This window comes from Cynocephalus volans, chromosome 10 (genome assembly GCF_027409185.1).
Source record: "Cynocephalus volans isolate mCynVol1 chromosome 10, mCynVol1.pri, whole genome shotgun sequence".
NCBI classification, from domain to species: Eukaryota; Metazoa; Chordata; class Mammalia; order Dermoptera; family Cynocephalidae; genus Cynocephalus; species Cynocephalus volans.
Window position 1 is genome coordinate 109,677,319 of NC_084469.1, and position 15,668 is coordinate 109,692,986.

Here is a 15,668-nt window from a genome sequence, read left to right on the forward strand (position 1 = left end):
GGGGAATGGGAAATGGGGAGATGCTGGTTTAAGGGTACAGAGTTCTAGTTCTGGAGATCTAAGATACAGCATTGTAACTGTAGTTAGTGTATTGTGTACTTGAAATTTGCTCAGAGGGGAGATCTTAGGTATTCTCACCACACACACACATATACAGGAAATGGTAACTAACTATGCTAGGTAACGGATGTGTTCATTAGCTTGATTGTGGTAATTATCTCGTGATGTATACATATAAGGGTACTTTAAAAGGTTTGTGGAAAAATGGGATTAAAAGATAATACAAATCTTTCCCTGAACTTTTTGAAGACCCCACATATATTAAAATATGAAGTTATGCATCTTACATGTATACAATTTTTGTCAGTTATACCTCAGTAAAGCTGTTAAATTTTTTAAAACCCATCAACTCTCAAAGACAAGGAAAGTTTGAGAAACCATCACAGTCTAGAAGAACCTTTGGAGATGTGACAACTAGGTGTAATGCAGATCCTGAGACAGAAAAGGGACATGGGGAAACTGAGGAAATAGGATTAAAGTGTGGACAGTAGCAAATAATAATAGATTGGTATTGGTTCTTTAGTTCTGACAAACGTAACCACTCTAATGTTAACAATAAGGAACACTGGATGCGGGGCACACAGAAACCGTAATATGCTTACCACTTTCCCATAAATCCAAAACTATTCTAAAAGTTAAAAGTTTACTGTTTTAAAAAAAGGCAGCAGGCCAGATTTGGCCCGTAGGGTATAGTTAGTGGACCCCCTGCTTAGAAGCTCCCTCTGCCTACATAAGGCATTCAAAGCAAGTCCCAGACAGGTAAGGTCACATCAACCTGAACGTTGACCTCACACCCCACCGACCTTCCCCACTTCCCCATTTCAGTGGGCAGCGCCATCTTGAGCAATCTCTGGCACTTTTCTCCATTGGCAGCTCAAGGTGGTATCTGGAGCATCAGCTTCCCAGCCAGGCCCCATCGGAACACAGCACTGCACCTCGCTTTAGGGAAGGTTGATTTGGGCCAAGCCACTGGCTCCATGCTGAGCTCAGTTTCCCCACCTGTCCAGTGGGGAGACAAGCCCTTGCTTCTCAGGTCTGTGAGGATTCAAATCAAGGAGGTGACAGCTCTCAATGAGAATTTCTCCTCCCAGGCACTGGGCCTGGTCTCTCCTCCCTCAGCTCTTGACTTTCCTGCACCTGCCAGAACAAGACAGTCAAGGGGCAGGCAGGGTGGGGATTGGACCCACCTGGAGCTAGGGTGTAGGTGGGGAGCTGCCGATGTAGGTGAGCCCTGGAATATCTGTTTCCCCTCTCGGGGCTCAGTGTTAGGAAAGCAGTCTGATTAAACTGCATATAACAAGAACAACACATCTTGGTCCACTCTGCCCTTGACTCTCCCAACTTTGAATTACAAGTGTTTAAGAAGAAGGGACAGGGTATAGGTAAACGTCCTCTTGCTTTATTTCTCCCCAGAGCTACCTTGTCCTCATCATAAACCCTAGAGCGGTATTTCTAAGCATTCTAGGAATCAGAGGAATCCCTTAGGACTCTTGTTTAAGAATTTAGATTCCTCAGCCTTTCTGGAAATTCCACAGGTCTGGGACAGAGCCCAAGACTGTTTTTAACAAGCCCCCACAGCCTAATCTTGGATCTTCAACCTTTTCTCTCCCTCACCCCAGCCCATCAGTCACATACTGGGGGTAGGGAGGTGGGGGCAGACTGAAATCTTGGCAATTCTGACTCTTCTTCCCCACTGCCGTAAGCATGGGAGCCCCAGGATGACAGGTTGCTGATCCAAGGTTTGGAGAGCAGGCCCAAGAGGAGCGTGGGGACTTGAAGAGGCAGCCGCCGTGCCAAGTATGTGGAGAGAGGCAGCAGCATCTGCACAGAGGGCGGTGGGTGCTCTGGAGGCTACAGACTCTCCCTCCAGCCCACCCCAAGGAGCTCGCCTTTCCTTGCATGTGCAGATGCTGAGTTCTGCTGCACAGAAATTACCAGAAATCCTTGCCCTTCTCGTCATCAGCATCCACGTCCATGCAGTGTGGGAATTGTGTAGGAAAGTGGACATCATCACAAGACAATACCTTTCTTAATGAGCTGAGTGAACTGACCACTTGCAGAATGATTAACTCCCCGCCCTGCATGGCTTAAGGCTGGCTCCTCCCACCATGTAAATGCAATGCAAATTGGTGCAAAATGAGGTTGAGACTCTTGCAAAAGGTGTAGGATTTCAGGAAGTCACCTAGAGGGACCTGGAGAATTGTCCCACTCTCAGCCACACACCTAAACAGCCAGTGAGAGAGGCAGGTAGAGGTTATCAGGTGAGGAAGAGGATGGAGGATGGTGACCTGAGAATTGGAAGGGAGTGAGGTCATCATGCTGCTAAATTTAAGTTCAGCTTTCTGCTTTGTACACAAGACACACCTAAACTAAAGGGGTTCAGGAAGTTAAAAATAGAAGACAAGCACAGGTGCAGTGGTTAGATAGAAACAGGAGATGGCAGAGCTGTAATTCTGACCAAGAAGGTAGAATTCAGGCCTCTGAACATTACATGCGACAAAGAAGGGTATGTTAAAAGCCTCAATTTACAGTGAAGGTATAATAGTTGTGAACCTCTATGCACCAAACAACACAGTTGCTGCCTTTACAAAGCAGAAATTATGAAAGATAGCAGGAGAAACAGACACACACACACACACACAGAGCACAGGATTTATTGAGAGGACAGAAAAAAAAAGACAAGGATGTTAAACACCCAAACCACATGCATCAGGCAGACCTCATGGCCCTATCGCAGACCCTTCACTCATTTGAGAGAATAAACTCCTTAACTATATGTGGAACATTCTCAAAATTCATTCCTCTATCAGGTCACTAAGAAAGCATGTAGAAGTTCCAAAAGTAAAACTATTCATAAAACAATGCAACAAAACTAGAAATTAATTTTCAAAGGCCCTTTCTTTCCCATGAAAAAAGAATTTTTTTTTAATGTAAACTTGTATTAAAAGAGTCTTGGATGAAGAGGGATGAACAGACCAAAATTACAGGTCCCCTAAAACTCAATAACAAACCCCATATGTTCTCAGAATCCATGGGATATATTTAAAGCAGCGATAAGAGGACAGTGCAGATGCCCTAAACACTTTATACGCATAACTGTGGAGGAAGGGAAGTCAATGGATTAATGTCCCAACTCACAGAAACTGAGAAAAAGAAAAAAAAGAAACCCCAAGGAGAATGACTTGGGCGACACATGTATAAAACGAGCCCTCAGGGAAATTTGACAAATTCCTCAGATGTTTTCACAGCCCTGAGAGCCAAGCAGGACCCTCCCCATCAACTCCTGACTCATTCCTTTTTTCTTGCTGAGATCTAGCACATGGTTTTGTGATAGCCTAAGCCAAAATTTAGTGAAATATATAAGATTTCAATAAATTGTTTCATATTTGGTTATAGGCTACAATAATTTGTTTCCTACTTGGATGGGTTTGTTGTTGTTTTTAAGATCCCTACCCCACTCCCACCTCTATAGGGTTTGCTGGAAGACCATGCCCTGGGTAGGAGTCTGTCCATATTAAAGGACCTCATCCTGGCCCCAGGAATCCTCTCTGCATTTTCAGTGTTTTCTGGGCTTCCATCTGCGCCTGTGGCTGACAGTTGGTGCCTCTTGTGAACGGGTACAGAGGTGGGGGGAGTGTCACTCAGCTCTCTGCACATCCCTGCTGTCTGTCTGTCCATCCATCTATCTGTCTAGCAACTGGCTATCCAGAGTCCACTGGGTGCCCCAAGTCCCTTGGGCAACTGGAAGAAGACAACCTGAAGGAGGCTGGGTGTGGGCCAGGCCTTGGAGAGCCTCCACTTCCTCATCCATGATTCGGGGAGCCATGGGGTCGGGGTGACTCCTCCACTTCCTACCACCACACCCGCAGGCCGCCTGAGCCTGCAGCTGCCACCTGCACGGGCTTGGGGGTGGGGGGTCCTGTCTCCCACTCTACAGCTGCCTCCTCTTGCCTCCGTCGCTGCCACCATCATCCCATCATCCTCCTTGTCCTCGAATGGCATCTTTCCCCGAACATGGCTCTGGTCTCCCCCTCCCAGCCTCCATGTCCCCTTAACCCCTCTCTTCACCATAGCTCTGTTGAAGGTGCATCAGCTGAATGGCCCGCTTTCTCCTTCCCCCGCTCCAGCCCTGCAGCCTGGCCTCGCTCTGCTCCCAACCCCCCAGGGAGTAGGTTTCTCTGTCTCCCCTCCCTTGGCCCCTCTTGGGCACATGATCCTGCAGGCCCCATCCCACCCTTGATGTTTCCCAGGCCTGCTTCTCTGTGTCTCTGCTGTGTCCCTGCTGTGCCACAGGTCACCACTTCCTTTTGACCTATTATGACAGAGACTTCTCCCAGCCTGGCATCTGCCCTGCCCTCCAGAGGAGGGCATGTTTAACTGCGTGTCCAGAGCAGTGGCCACCACACTTTTCCCATAAAAGGCCGTATTTTCAGCTCTGCTGGGCCACATGGTCTCTGTCACAGTGACTTGGTATTGCTATTGTGGCATGAGAGCAACTACCCCTAAACCATGTGGCCATGTGCCAATAAAACTTTATTTGTGGACACTGAAAGTTGAATTTCATATCATTTTCACATGTCATGAAATATTCTTCTTTTGACTTTTTAAAAAATCCCTGAGCATTTAAATAATGCAAAAACCATTCTTAGCTCATAGGCTAGACAGAAACAGGTGGCTGGCCGTAATTTGCCGACCCCTGGTAGGGTCAGTGGCCAAGTGCACCCCACTCCACCCCTGGGCATCAAGAGGGTGTCCCCAACGCTGCCACACCTGTGTGTGTACATAGGGCCTGTGGCTGCTTTCTTGCTGCAACAGCAGAGGTGAGTGGTGACAACAAATAGAGCCAAAATATTCATCACCTGGCCCTTCACAGGACAAGTTTGCCAGCCTTTGGTTCACACAGTCTTTCATTTAATCCTCAAGCAACCCAGTAAGGCAAGCGTTTCCTGAAACTTCACATTATGGGAGAGGAATCTGAAACCCAAGAGCCATGAACTGATTTGCCCAAATTGGCACATCCAACAAGCGATAGCCTTGGGACTCCAACCCTCCCCTAGGCCACCAGGGCCCCCTGGCGTCCCCCACAGACTCAAAGTGCTGCCCTGGGCTCCTCAGCAGAAATAGCCCAAGACCTGACCAAGCCCTGGGAGTGTATTTCCCTGACATTTCCACAAAGCAAAGTCCCAGCTCACAGTGGACATTCCAGGGCTGTTTGCTTGGCCATCCTAGCACAGCAGACCCTCCTGGCTCCTCCTTGCGTCGCCTGGGATGGAGCACTGTCCGTGGGGCTCCTGTGTCCGCGGGGGCACAGCACAGCCTCGGGGCAAGCCCTCTTCCTGATGGCTCGAGCCACCGTGTGCTCAGAGCCGCAGCCCTTAGCCCAATCTACCCGATCTCCGTGTCCCCAAATGAGCACTACCTGCTTGGTGGCCGTGGGCTAAGCACTGTTTCAGGTAGAAAGTTCCCTTCTCTGGGAACTTGGAGAATACTGAGGAGAGAAATAATGTGGGTTCCAAATGGTGGGGTCAACTCTGCCAGCCCCAGTGGCTAGATCCTTTCCAGTGTCATGTGGTGGTCTCTGTTCAACCCTGCTGGAAGGAGAGGGCTCCTGCAGGAAGTAGGGCACAGTCTCTTTCTTTCAGCCCCTTCCTTTAGGCTCTGTCGTGGCCTAATATCTGCTGACATTCTTCTACCAACCACAGCCTCTTTTGGTGATACCGCTCACTCCATCTCAGTGCTTCACCTTGGCCGGACACAGGGGACCCAGAAATCCTGCATGGCTCATGGTCAGTAGGGAAGGGGGTCATAGGCTTCACCAGGATGTGGCGTCTCAGAGGGAGGAAGAGCATCAAGGCCAGAGGAGGTGGGCGGCCCACCCTGCCTGGGGTGGGGGGTGGGTGGGATTCAGGGAGGCTCCTGAGATGGTGACACCCAAGCCATGGCTGAGGTGGATTGTTGGCATTCCCGGCAGAGCCCTACCAGGGAGGAGGTGCTCTGAGGCCACAGCAGTGCCCAGCACACAGCAACGGATCAATAACCTTGGTTGTCACATGAATGAATGAATGAATGAATGAGTGAGTGAGACTGTGTGAGCAAACACACCTTGAACACATGGGAACTGAGGTCCCTGTGGCTAGACAGTCAGCAAAACAGAGGAGGACACCCCCATGTCCTCCACGCCACTTGGTGAGCATAATGGACAACCAATCAAAGCCACTAGAACTTTCCTCAGAAAGGATAACCACAGGTCAATCTGGGTCAATGAAGTTACCCCAGGTTGAGCTACTTCAGCCTCGCTGGGAGGACATCCGCCTGGTGCAGGAAGGCTGGGGGACTTCATGGGGAAACCTGACTCGGGACTCACATGTCCACACAGGAGACAGTCGAGCATGTCTGCCACTTTGAAATTGTTCCCCAGGGCTCTCAGGCTTTTGAAATCTGAAAGCAAAAGGCTGTCTGCTGCATGCAGCCCGGCTCGAGCCCTGATCAGTTTTCTTCTGGGATGTGCGAGAGACTGGATGTGAATTCAGAGAGGTCATGGGAATCTGACTGGCTCCTGGTGTCTGGGTGAGCAGTCTTCGCCCTTCCACCTGGGCAGGTGCAGCTCCAGGTTGGGAGCACGCCTACTGCAGGCAGATACACAGATGAGTCTGGGACAAAGGAGACCAATGATGGAGTTACTGGCTCCCAACACTGAGAAGGCGACTGAGGAGTCCGTGCCACCAGTGGGCAGCAGGAAATGTGAGCAGCCACACAGCCTGAGAGTCGGGGCCCAAGGCCGCATCCACCACCTGCTCCAGGACTTCAGGGAGGTCGGCTCACCTCTCAGTGCCTCAGTTCCCTCGTCTGAAATAGAGATGGCAAGACTGTCTGTTAGAGGAATGCAAGCTAATGAGAGTCTCAAATCCCACAGCATGTGCCCAGAGTGGGCTGGCACCCACCACAGGTCATGATGTGGTATTGTCACCATTATTCCTAAAATTTTGGCAAGCATTTCAACCGAGAAAAGAGCCATCCTTTTAGATAGAAAATGTACTTCTATAATTTTTGCCTTCGTGGGATGGTCAACCCTGTAATGTCTCCTGACAAAGATGCTCACTCGACCAAACTGTAGTCAGGCTCCTGAACCTTCTGCCAGGCCCATCTGTGGACTTATTTGTAAAATCCTGTCTTAGCAAAGGCCCTGCCAAGTCAGTTTAGCAGGTACCCTCCATCCTTGATATCTGATCATCCTGGAGATCCGATCAGGTTCATCCTCCCCCACCCCCACCCCGGGTGACGTCTGATCACCCTGGCCTGTCTTCAGCAAGAATCCTGTCAGGTCAGTTTAGCCACAATCCCCCTTACCCCTGATGCTTCCTTTTAGTAATTTTCCATCCACTGACCCCACCTTGCTACTTGGCTATAAATTCCCACTTGCCCGTGCTGTATTTGGAGGTGAGCCCAGTCACTCTCCCCCACTGCAAGACCCCATTGCAGTGGTCCCTATACCTGTCCCAGTGGCTCTGAATAAAGTTTTCCTTACTGCTCTAACAAGTTCAAGAAACCATCTTAAATCACCCAGAAGAAGAACCTCAAAGACAGTTGGAAGACGGCTGGAAGTCCTCTGGCTCTCAGCACCCCTGGCAGGCACACAGCGTCTCTCAGCGCCCCAGGCCTGGTCCACCCTGTCACAGGAAGGGGTGGGGCTGCTTTTTCAGTAGTTTTACCTAAAAACTGTGATTGGGAGGGTTGATTTATGGGGTGATTGCTTTATGGGTTTTTTTTTTTCCTTCTTCTTTTGTATAAACTTTAGATGAAGTTGTATATATATATATATATATATTTTTTTTTTTTTTAGTTTTTTTAATTGACATAAAAATCGTATATATTTATCATGTACAGCATGTCATTTTGAAATATATATACTTTGTGGAACAGCTGCGTCAACCTGGTTAACATATACATGACCTCACATGCTTACCATTAATCTATTCTCAGCATTTTTCAAGCATAAGAGACATTGTGATGACTGTGGTCGTTATCTTGTATGATAATCTCTTGAACTTACTCCTCCGGTCGAAATGAAATTTCGTACCCTCTGACCAACATCTCCCCGTTCTCTGCCTCTACCCCCAGCCTCTGATAACCGCCATTTCAGTCTCTGCTTCTGGGAGTTCATCTTTTTCCTTTTTGGCAGCTGGCCAGCAGAGGGATCCGAACCTATGACCTTAGTGTTAGAAGGTTGTACTTTAACCAACTGAGCTAACCAGCCAGCCGAGTTCAGCTTTTTAAAATTCCTCCTGTAAGTGAGACGGTGCAGTATTCGTCTTTCTCTGCCTGGCTTATTTCACTTAACGTATGTCCTCCAGGTTCATCCGTGTTGCAAATGACAGAATTTTCCTTTTCATGGCTAAGTAGTATCCCATTGTGTACATATACCACATTTCCTTTATCCACTCATCTGTTGATGGACACGGGTCGATTCCATATCTTGGCTATTTTGAATAGTGCCACAGTGAACATGGAGATGCAGGTATCTCTTCAACATACTGATTTCATATTTTCCTGTCCTTTGGATATATACCCAGCAGTGTGATTGCCGGATCTAGTGAGGTTATCTTTTTTTTTCCAAAGTGTACAACTTATATTATAAACATGTCTTTTATATTATAAAAGAGAAAAAAAATGTGTCCTGGTGAAAGCAGAGGCCCCACTCACACTGCTTTTGCCAGGGCTGTGGGTTCTCTGGCTGGGGGATGAAGGCATTAGTATATAGCCTTTGCAGTCTCTGAGCCAGATTACATCGCATCAGTGCCAGTACCCGGGTCCCACTTCCTCCCTCCCTCCCGTCCACCCCCGGCCCCACGTGATCTGCCAGGCACACCAACGGCCCTTGTGCTTTGGGACCATGTGAGCCCCCAGCCAGGCCAGCCAAGCAGCAACAGAATAGCACCCCTCGCTGCGTGCGCCAGGCTGCATTTCCTCCTCGGATGTATAATAGCACCAACCGGATATTTTTAGATAGGCTTTGAAAAGTCGCAGTGTGCTGAGACTGCATACCAGACGCATGAGGTCACCAGGCCTGGTAATCGCAGAACCAGAAACCCAGCCTGGGGTGGGCACCCGGTGGAGGAGGGGAGGGTGCCCCCAAGGCCCCACTGCCCCTCACATCCCAAAGGTGCTCCCTGTTGTATGTCCCCAGGCCACCAAGCTTGGCTGTTATGTTAGAAGTCCACAGGGAGACTTGTCACCTGAGTTTAAAAGTGAGCACTGTGGCTCTTTGGAGTGCAGATGTGTGTTTCTGGGGCATCCTCTCTCTGGAACAGGGCACTGCGGGGACTCCAGCCCAGACAGAGGCCTGTCTCGTGCTGCAGACACCCCAGTGCCTCCGACAGAGAGAGCCCCACTGTGGGGACAGGCATCCTTCACCATCTGCTTGTAGTTAGGGTGGGGGAGGGGTTATTTGGGGCCCACTTCACAAACCTCTCTGAGGTGAGGCTGATGGGGAGCCCAAGCCTGGTCGTCAGGCCATGCAGGTGGCTTCCTCGAGTCTCAGCACAAAGGGCCAGGCCTCGTGCTGGGTCCTTCATGGAGCAGGGAGAAGGTGCCGGGACAAGGCACGGTTTCCTGCAGGAGCTCCTGGCCACGGCTCCGCGAGGTCTCAGGAGCCTCCAGGGAAATGAGGTGCCGGTGGCTCAGGCACTCACAGGCTTTGCTCCGAGCCAGAAACGCAGCTCCGTGAGTCCAAGGACACCACGCTGGGCTCCACAGACACTCAGGGAGTGGGTCGCACAAAGGGTGGACAGCGGCTGGCAGAATGGCCACTGGCCAGGAGTCAGTCCCCGGCTCAGATGCCTTTTATGGGACTTCTCCCTTCAGGCTGCCACACAAAATCCTGCAGTGGGTGACCCACCAGTGTCTGAGTCCGTTCAAACTCTTATCAGAAAATACTGTAGACTGGGTAGCCTATAAACAATGTATATTTCTCACAGTTATGGGGTCCGGACATCCAAGAACAAAATTCTGGCAGATTCGGTGTCTAGTGAGGGTTCTTGTCCTGATTTATAGAGGGCGTCTTCTTGCTGTGTTCTCACATGGCCAAAGGGGCAAGGGAGCTCTCTGGGGTCCCTTGTATAAGGGCACTAATCCCACTCATGAGGGCTCAACTCTCATGACCTAATCAGTTCCCAAAGCCCCACCTCCTGATACCATCACCTTGGAGGTCAGGATCTCAACATAAGTTTGGGAAGAGACAAACATTGAGTTCATAACAACTGGTGCCCGTCCCACTGTGGAACAAGGCCTTCCAGAACATCCTGTCTCCTCTTAGTGCCTCCCAGCTTCTGATTCCCCTGTGTGCTTGGCCACCTCCCCAACCCCAGCCCTGTCACTCCACCCCCACCCTCCACAATGGGACCTTGGCGATGGCCTTGCCACTCCTCCCCACTGCATACCTGCTTCCTCCCGGTCTCCCCCGTATGGCTCAAACAGGAGCATCACAGTCACCAAGCTTCTCTTTCTGTGCGTGCTTCCAGGTGTCATCCCTCCCTTACGTCACCCCTTCCCTGGCTCCTGGGGCCACAAGGGCTTGGACAACTGACCACCAGACCCCAGGCCTAGCTCTGCCTCCTCTCCCCTCACCTGCTGGGCCCCATGCCCCCCACCCCGCCAGCCTCACCTGGTCTCCTTCTCTCCCTGGTACAGGGAAATCACCCCCTACCCCACTTCCACTTCTGGCTTCTCTGTCCTGCCCTAGGCTCCCCCCTAGGCTCCATCGTATCTTGTCCCTGTGTCTTAACCCTTCTGGGGCTGTGGGTCCTTCATAGGAAGGGGGCACCTGGGTACCTGAATGGGCCTGGTTATGTGCCAATAAAACTTCACTTATGGACACCAAAATGCAAATGGGATTTTCACGTGTCAGAAAATATTCTTCTTTGGGTTTTGGTTTTTTAAAAAAAAAAAAACATTTACAAATGTAAAAACCATTCTTAACTCTTGGGCAGTACAAAAACAGGCAGCAGACAGGATTTGGCCTGCGGGCCATAGTTTGTTATATCATCTGGATGGTTGTAACTGAAAAAGAATTATGATGATTGGCTTTTTTTTTGCCAGCTGGTGTATGGGGATCTGAACCCTTGACCTTCGTGTTATCAGCACCACGCTCTGACCAACTGAGCTAACCGGCGAGCCCCCAATTTTTGTTTTTTTAATGGTTGGCATTTTTAGTGTCAAGGACTTAAAACTTGAGGACCTCACACAAGCCCAGACACAGAGATAAAGAGGAATATGTCAGACTGAGCCTGGCCGCACACCCTCAGTGTTTTCTGCTTCTTATCTGGGCCTCTGAGTGACTTAGAGCCAGCTCTTGGGGATGAGCAAGTGTCCCTGTCACCCAGAGGAAGCAGCGTGGAGGCCGGTAGAAACTCCATCCTCGGGATCTGAAAACCTGCTTTTGTTTTCCTTGCAGGCTTTCGGAAATGCCAAAACGGCCCACAACAACAACTCCAGTCGATTTGGGAAGTTCATCCAAGTCAACTACCTGGAGAGCGGCATTGTGAGAGGGTGAGTCGGCATCCTGGGTGTCCCCACGGGTAGGTGCACAGGGCTGAAGTCATGGGGAAGTGAGTATGGTTTCAAGTCTGTGATTGAAGGTCTGAGCCACGGGTTGAGGTAAGAAACGTGGATGGGGACGGGGGGAGTGCCGCTAAAGCAAGTGCACATAACAGGCTGTAGAACAGTCTGATGGGGTGTCCCAGCAGCAGGCAAGGATGGCCCAGCCTGTTTCCTGGTTGTGATAAGGTTTCTGATTTTGTAGGGGTGGGGGTCTCAGGGGCAGGGTGGATATGGACTTTGGCATTTGCCAAACTTGCTCCATTAGCCAGAAGGAGACATGATTTTGGGTAGCGACGTGAAGCACTTGTTCAGGGAAGACTGAAGGGCAGGTGGGTGGGTGGATGACAGATGAGTGGATGGGTTGGTGGTTAGATGGATGAATAGATTCATGGGTATATGGATGGATGGGTGGATGGATTCATTGGTAGATGGGTACATCGATGCGTAGGTGGCTGAATAAATGGGTAGATTTATGGATGGATGGGTGGATAGGTGGGAGGGTGGAAAGGTAGATGGGTGGATGGATGGGTGGGTGGATACGTGGATGGATGGATGGATGGATGGATGGATGGATGGAAAGGTGGGTGGGTGGATGGATGGATAGGTGGGTGGGTGGGTGGGTGAATGGATGGATGGATGGGTGGATGGATGGGTGGTTGGATGGATAGATGAATGGATTCATGGGTGTATAGATGGATGGGTGGATGGATAGATTCATGGGTAAGTGGATAAATGAATGGGTCGGTTCCTGGGTGGGCAGATGGATGGATGGATTCATGGGTGGATGGTTGGGTTGATCAGTAGACCCACGGATCCATTGATGGATGAATGGGTGGGGGTGGGGGTGGGGGTGGGTACGCAGATGGCGTTCTGGCAGGGTCCGTTGCCTGGCTACTCACAGTAATCTTCCCCCCAACTGCAGGTTCTGGTGTGAGGGTCTTTGGTGACAGTAGGATTTGTAAAGTTCTCAAAATCTAGATTCTTCCGTCCTTCTAAACCTGATGAATGTTCATTTCAACTGACAGTTCATATTCAGGACATAAACAGACGTGGTGTTCTCCTGAGTCCTTTGGCCTCTGGTCCTTTCCTTCTTCCCACTACCCAGGCTCCAATGGGCAGTGGTGTGGGTGAGAGTCCCTTGACAAATATCAGGGTCTTCTCACCCCTCGGCCTTCGGGTCACTAGAAGCCTGGTGATTCTCTCCTCAGCCTCAGCTCTCACATGGCTATACGCTGCTGGGCACTGCCACTCGCCACAGGGTGTGCCCCGATTCATCAGAGACACCTGGAGCCAGCCACCTGTCCCAGCTGTTCAGGTCTCAGACTTTTCTCCATAGACACCCACCTCTTCCCCCCCTGCCTTTTTTTTGTGTTAAAATACACATTATAAAATTTACTGTCTTAGCCATGTTTTTTCCAATTTCATTTATGTTTATTTTTGTGGGGTACAGTGTGTTGTTTCAATATATGCATAGACTGCAGAATGATTCACTTAGAGTGGACAGCACAGCTTTGTACCCATTAGTCCAAACTTTCTCCTCCCCTACGCACCCTCTCCCCTCCCAGCCTCTGGTAACCATTATTCTACTATCTACTTTCTACAAGAGACCATATGGTATTTGTCTTTCTGTGCCTGACTTATTTTGATTTCTTGATATTTTTTTTTAGTGTGTGTCCCATAAGTTTTTGTATTATGGTTACCGTGAGGATCTCAGCCATTTCTAAGTGCACAGTTCACTGGCATTAAATACATCCACAATGTCATGCCACCATCACCATCATCCATCTCCAGGACTCTTTTCACCTTGTAAAACTGAAACTCTGTCCCCATTAAACACTCACTCCCCATCCCCCTCCCTCAGCCCTTGGCATCCACCATTCTACTTTCTGACTGTGAATTTGACTCATCCAAGGACCTCATGTAAAAAGAGTTATACAATATTTGTCTTTCTGTGACTGGCTTATTTTACTGAATGTAATGTCCTGGAGGTTCATCCGTGTTGTAGCATGTATCAGAATTTCCTTCTTTTTTAAGGCTGACAGATATTCCGTTGTATGGATAGACCACATTGAGTGCATCATTCATCCGTTGATGGACACTTGGGTTGCTTCCACCTTTTGGCTATTGTGAATACCGCTGATATGAACATGGGTGTACAAATATCTCATCAAGACACTGCCTCGATTCTTTTGGATTAATACCCAGAAGTGGAATTGCTGGATCACGTGGTAATTCTGTTTAATTTTTTCAGGAGCTGCCATGCTGCGTTCTGTAGCGGCTGTACCATTTTACGTTCCCCCAGCCATGCCCAAGGGTCCCCACCACTTATTTTTTATTTGTTTTTTCTTCCGCGGCTCCATATTTTGCACAGTTGAATCTGCCACATTGCAGAGATTTTGACCAGCAGGAAGTGCCCAGGGTATCTTATTGTGCAAATAACAGGGGAGCACACTGCTCCTGCAGTTCTGGGGTCCCCAGGGAGAAGCAGAGAGACTGCCTTGTTTTCCTGGGTGCCGAGCTGGCTTAACAGGCCTTGGGCCCGACACTACCCTCAGCCTCCCAGTGGGTGCTGCTCCCCGCTTCTCCACGTGGTCTCCGTAAGAGTGTCCTGGGGCTGCTATAACAGAACCATGAGCTACATGGCTTAAATAGCAGGAATTTATGCTCTCATGGTTCTCGGGGCCAGAAGTCTGAAGTCAAGGTGTCTACGGGGCCATGTGCCGCCTGGAGGCTCTAGGAGAGGATCCTTCCTGTCTCTTCCAGCTTCCCAGGAGATCCTTGGCTTGTGGCTGCGTCCCTCCAGTCCCTGCTTCTGTCTCCATGTGGTCTGTGTCTCTGTCTCTTTCCCCTTCTCTTCTGAGGACACTTATCAATGGATTTAAGATCCACCTGGATCACCAAGGATGATCTCAAGATCCTTAATTACATCTGCTAAGACCCTTTTTCCAACTAAGGTCCCATTCACAGATTCAAGGTGATGTGTCTTCTGGGGACACCACTGGACCCAGCATACCGGCAAGGGCTGGCCCTCCACTGAGTGGTCCAGCCTGCCCTGCCTGCCACAGGCTCCCATCAGGTTTGGGGCCAGTTTCCTTCAGCGGCAGGATCTCACAGACCAGCTTCTGTGGCCTTGGATTCAGGAAGGGAATTTCCGCCCTGACCCAGGACCACGGCTTCTCCTCGCCCTGGGGAAGGAGGCACATTTCCTGTCCCTGGAGTGGCCGTGGCCACCTCATGAGGCTCAGACTCAGTTCTGCTTTTGTGCTCTTTTGGGCAAGTGACACTTCTTGATGCCATTTCCCACCGTAGCCAAGGGTCAGGGGCAGTCTGAGCCTGTCCCCCAGTACCCCAATTTGTGAGTCTTTGTTTTCCTTGGTGTTCAAGGACTCAGTGCCAGGGGAGTCCTGGATCCCTACAGACCCGTTTATTAGGGGACTGAGTCTTGGAAATGATTGAGACTGGGAAGAGTCTGTCTTTGGTCAAGTGAAAGCTCGGTGCCAGCCTGTCATCCCTTCAGCATTGTGTCACGTCCTCATATGTGCAGACACAGCAAAGGGAATTGGCCACAGGGTGAGATTCAAACATGAGTCTGATTCTAGATCCGTGAATCTGATTGAGATGTGGCCTCCCTCCCCAGGAAAACAGATTGGGGAAAGGTACCCAAACTGAATGATTACTAGCCAGGGGGAGGGACCCAAGAAAACATTTTTTCTTCTATTTTGAAAGAAGAGAGGACATGGGCCGGGCCATTGGAAACCCACTGGTGAACATCGGGTGTCCCCATACGAGCCTGTAGACAAAAGACTGCTGTCCTGGAGAGAGAGGCAGGCAGCGTCTGGCAAGCCCTGGACCTGGTTCTTTGTGCTGTCCCCTGACCCTGCCACCCCACAGGCACATGCTGTGTCTCCTGTAAAATGGGATGGGCTTGGGTGGTCTGCAGACCCCGCACAGCTCATACACCTGGCCATGGTGGAATCTTTTTTTTTTTTTTTTTTTTATGGCAGCCGGCGTAT

General features: G+C 50.0%; 1 protein-coding gene across 2 annotated transcripts in view; it reads left to right on the top strand.

Moving 5' to 3' along the window:
- Window positions 1–15,668, top strand: part of MYO9B (myosin IXB) — a 92,373-nt gene that overhangs the window by 34,520 nt on the left and 42,185 nt on the right. For both annotated transcript variants that reach the window (XM_063110559.1, XM_063110558.1), the window contains exon 3: window positions 11,510–11,604. In XM_063110559.1, the coding sequence (XP_062966629.1) occupies window positions 11,510–11,604 (95 nt within the window). The remainder of the gene's footprint in view (window positions 1–11,509; window positions 11,605–15,668) is intronic.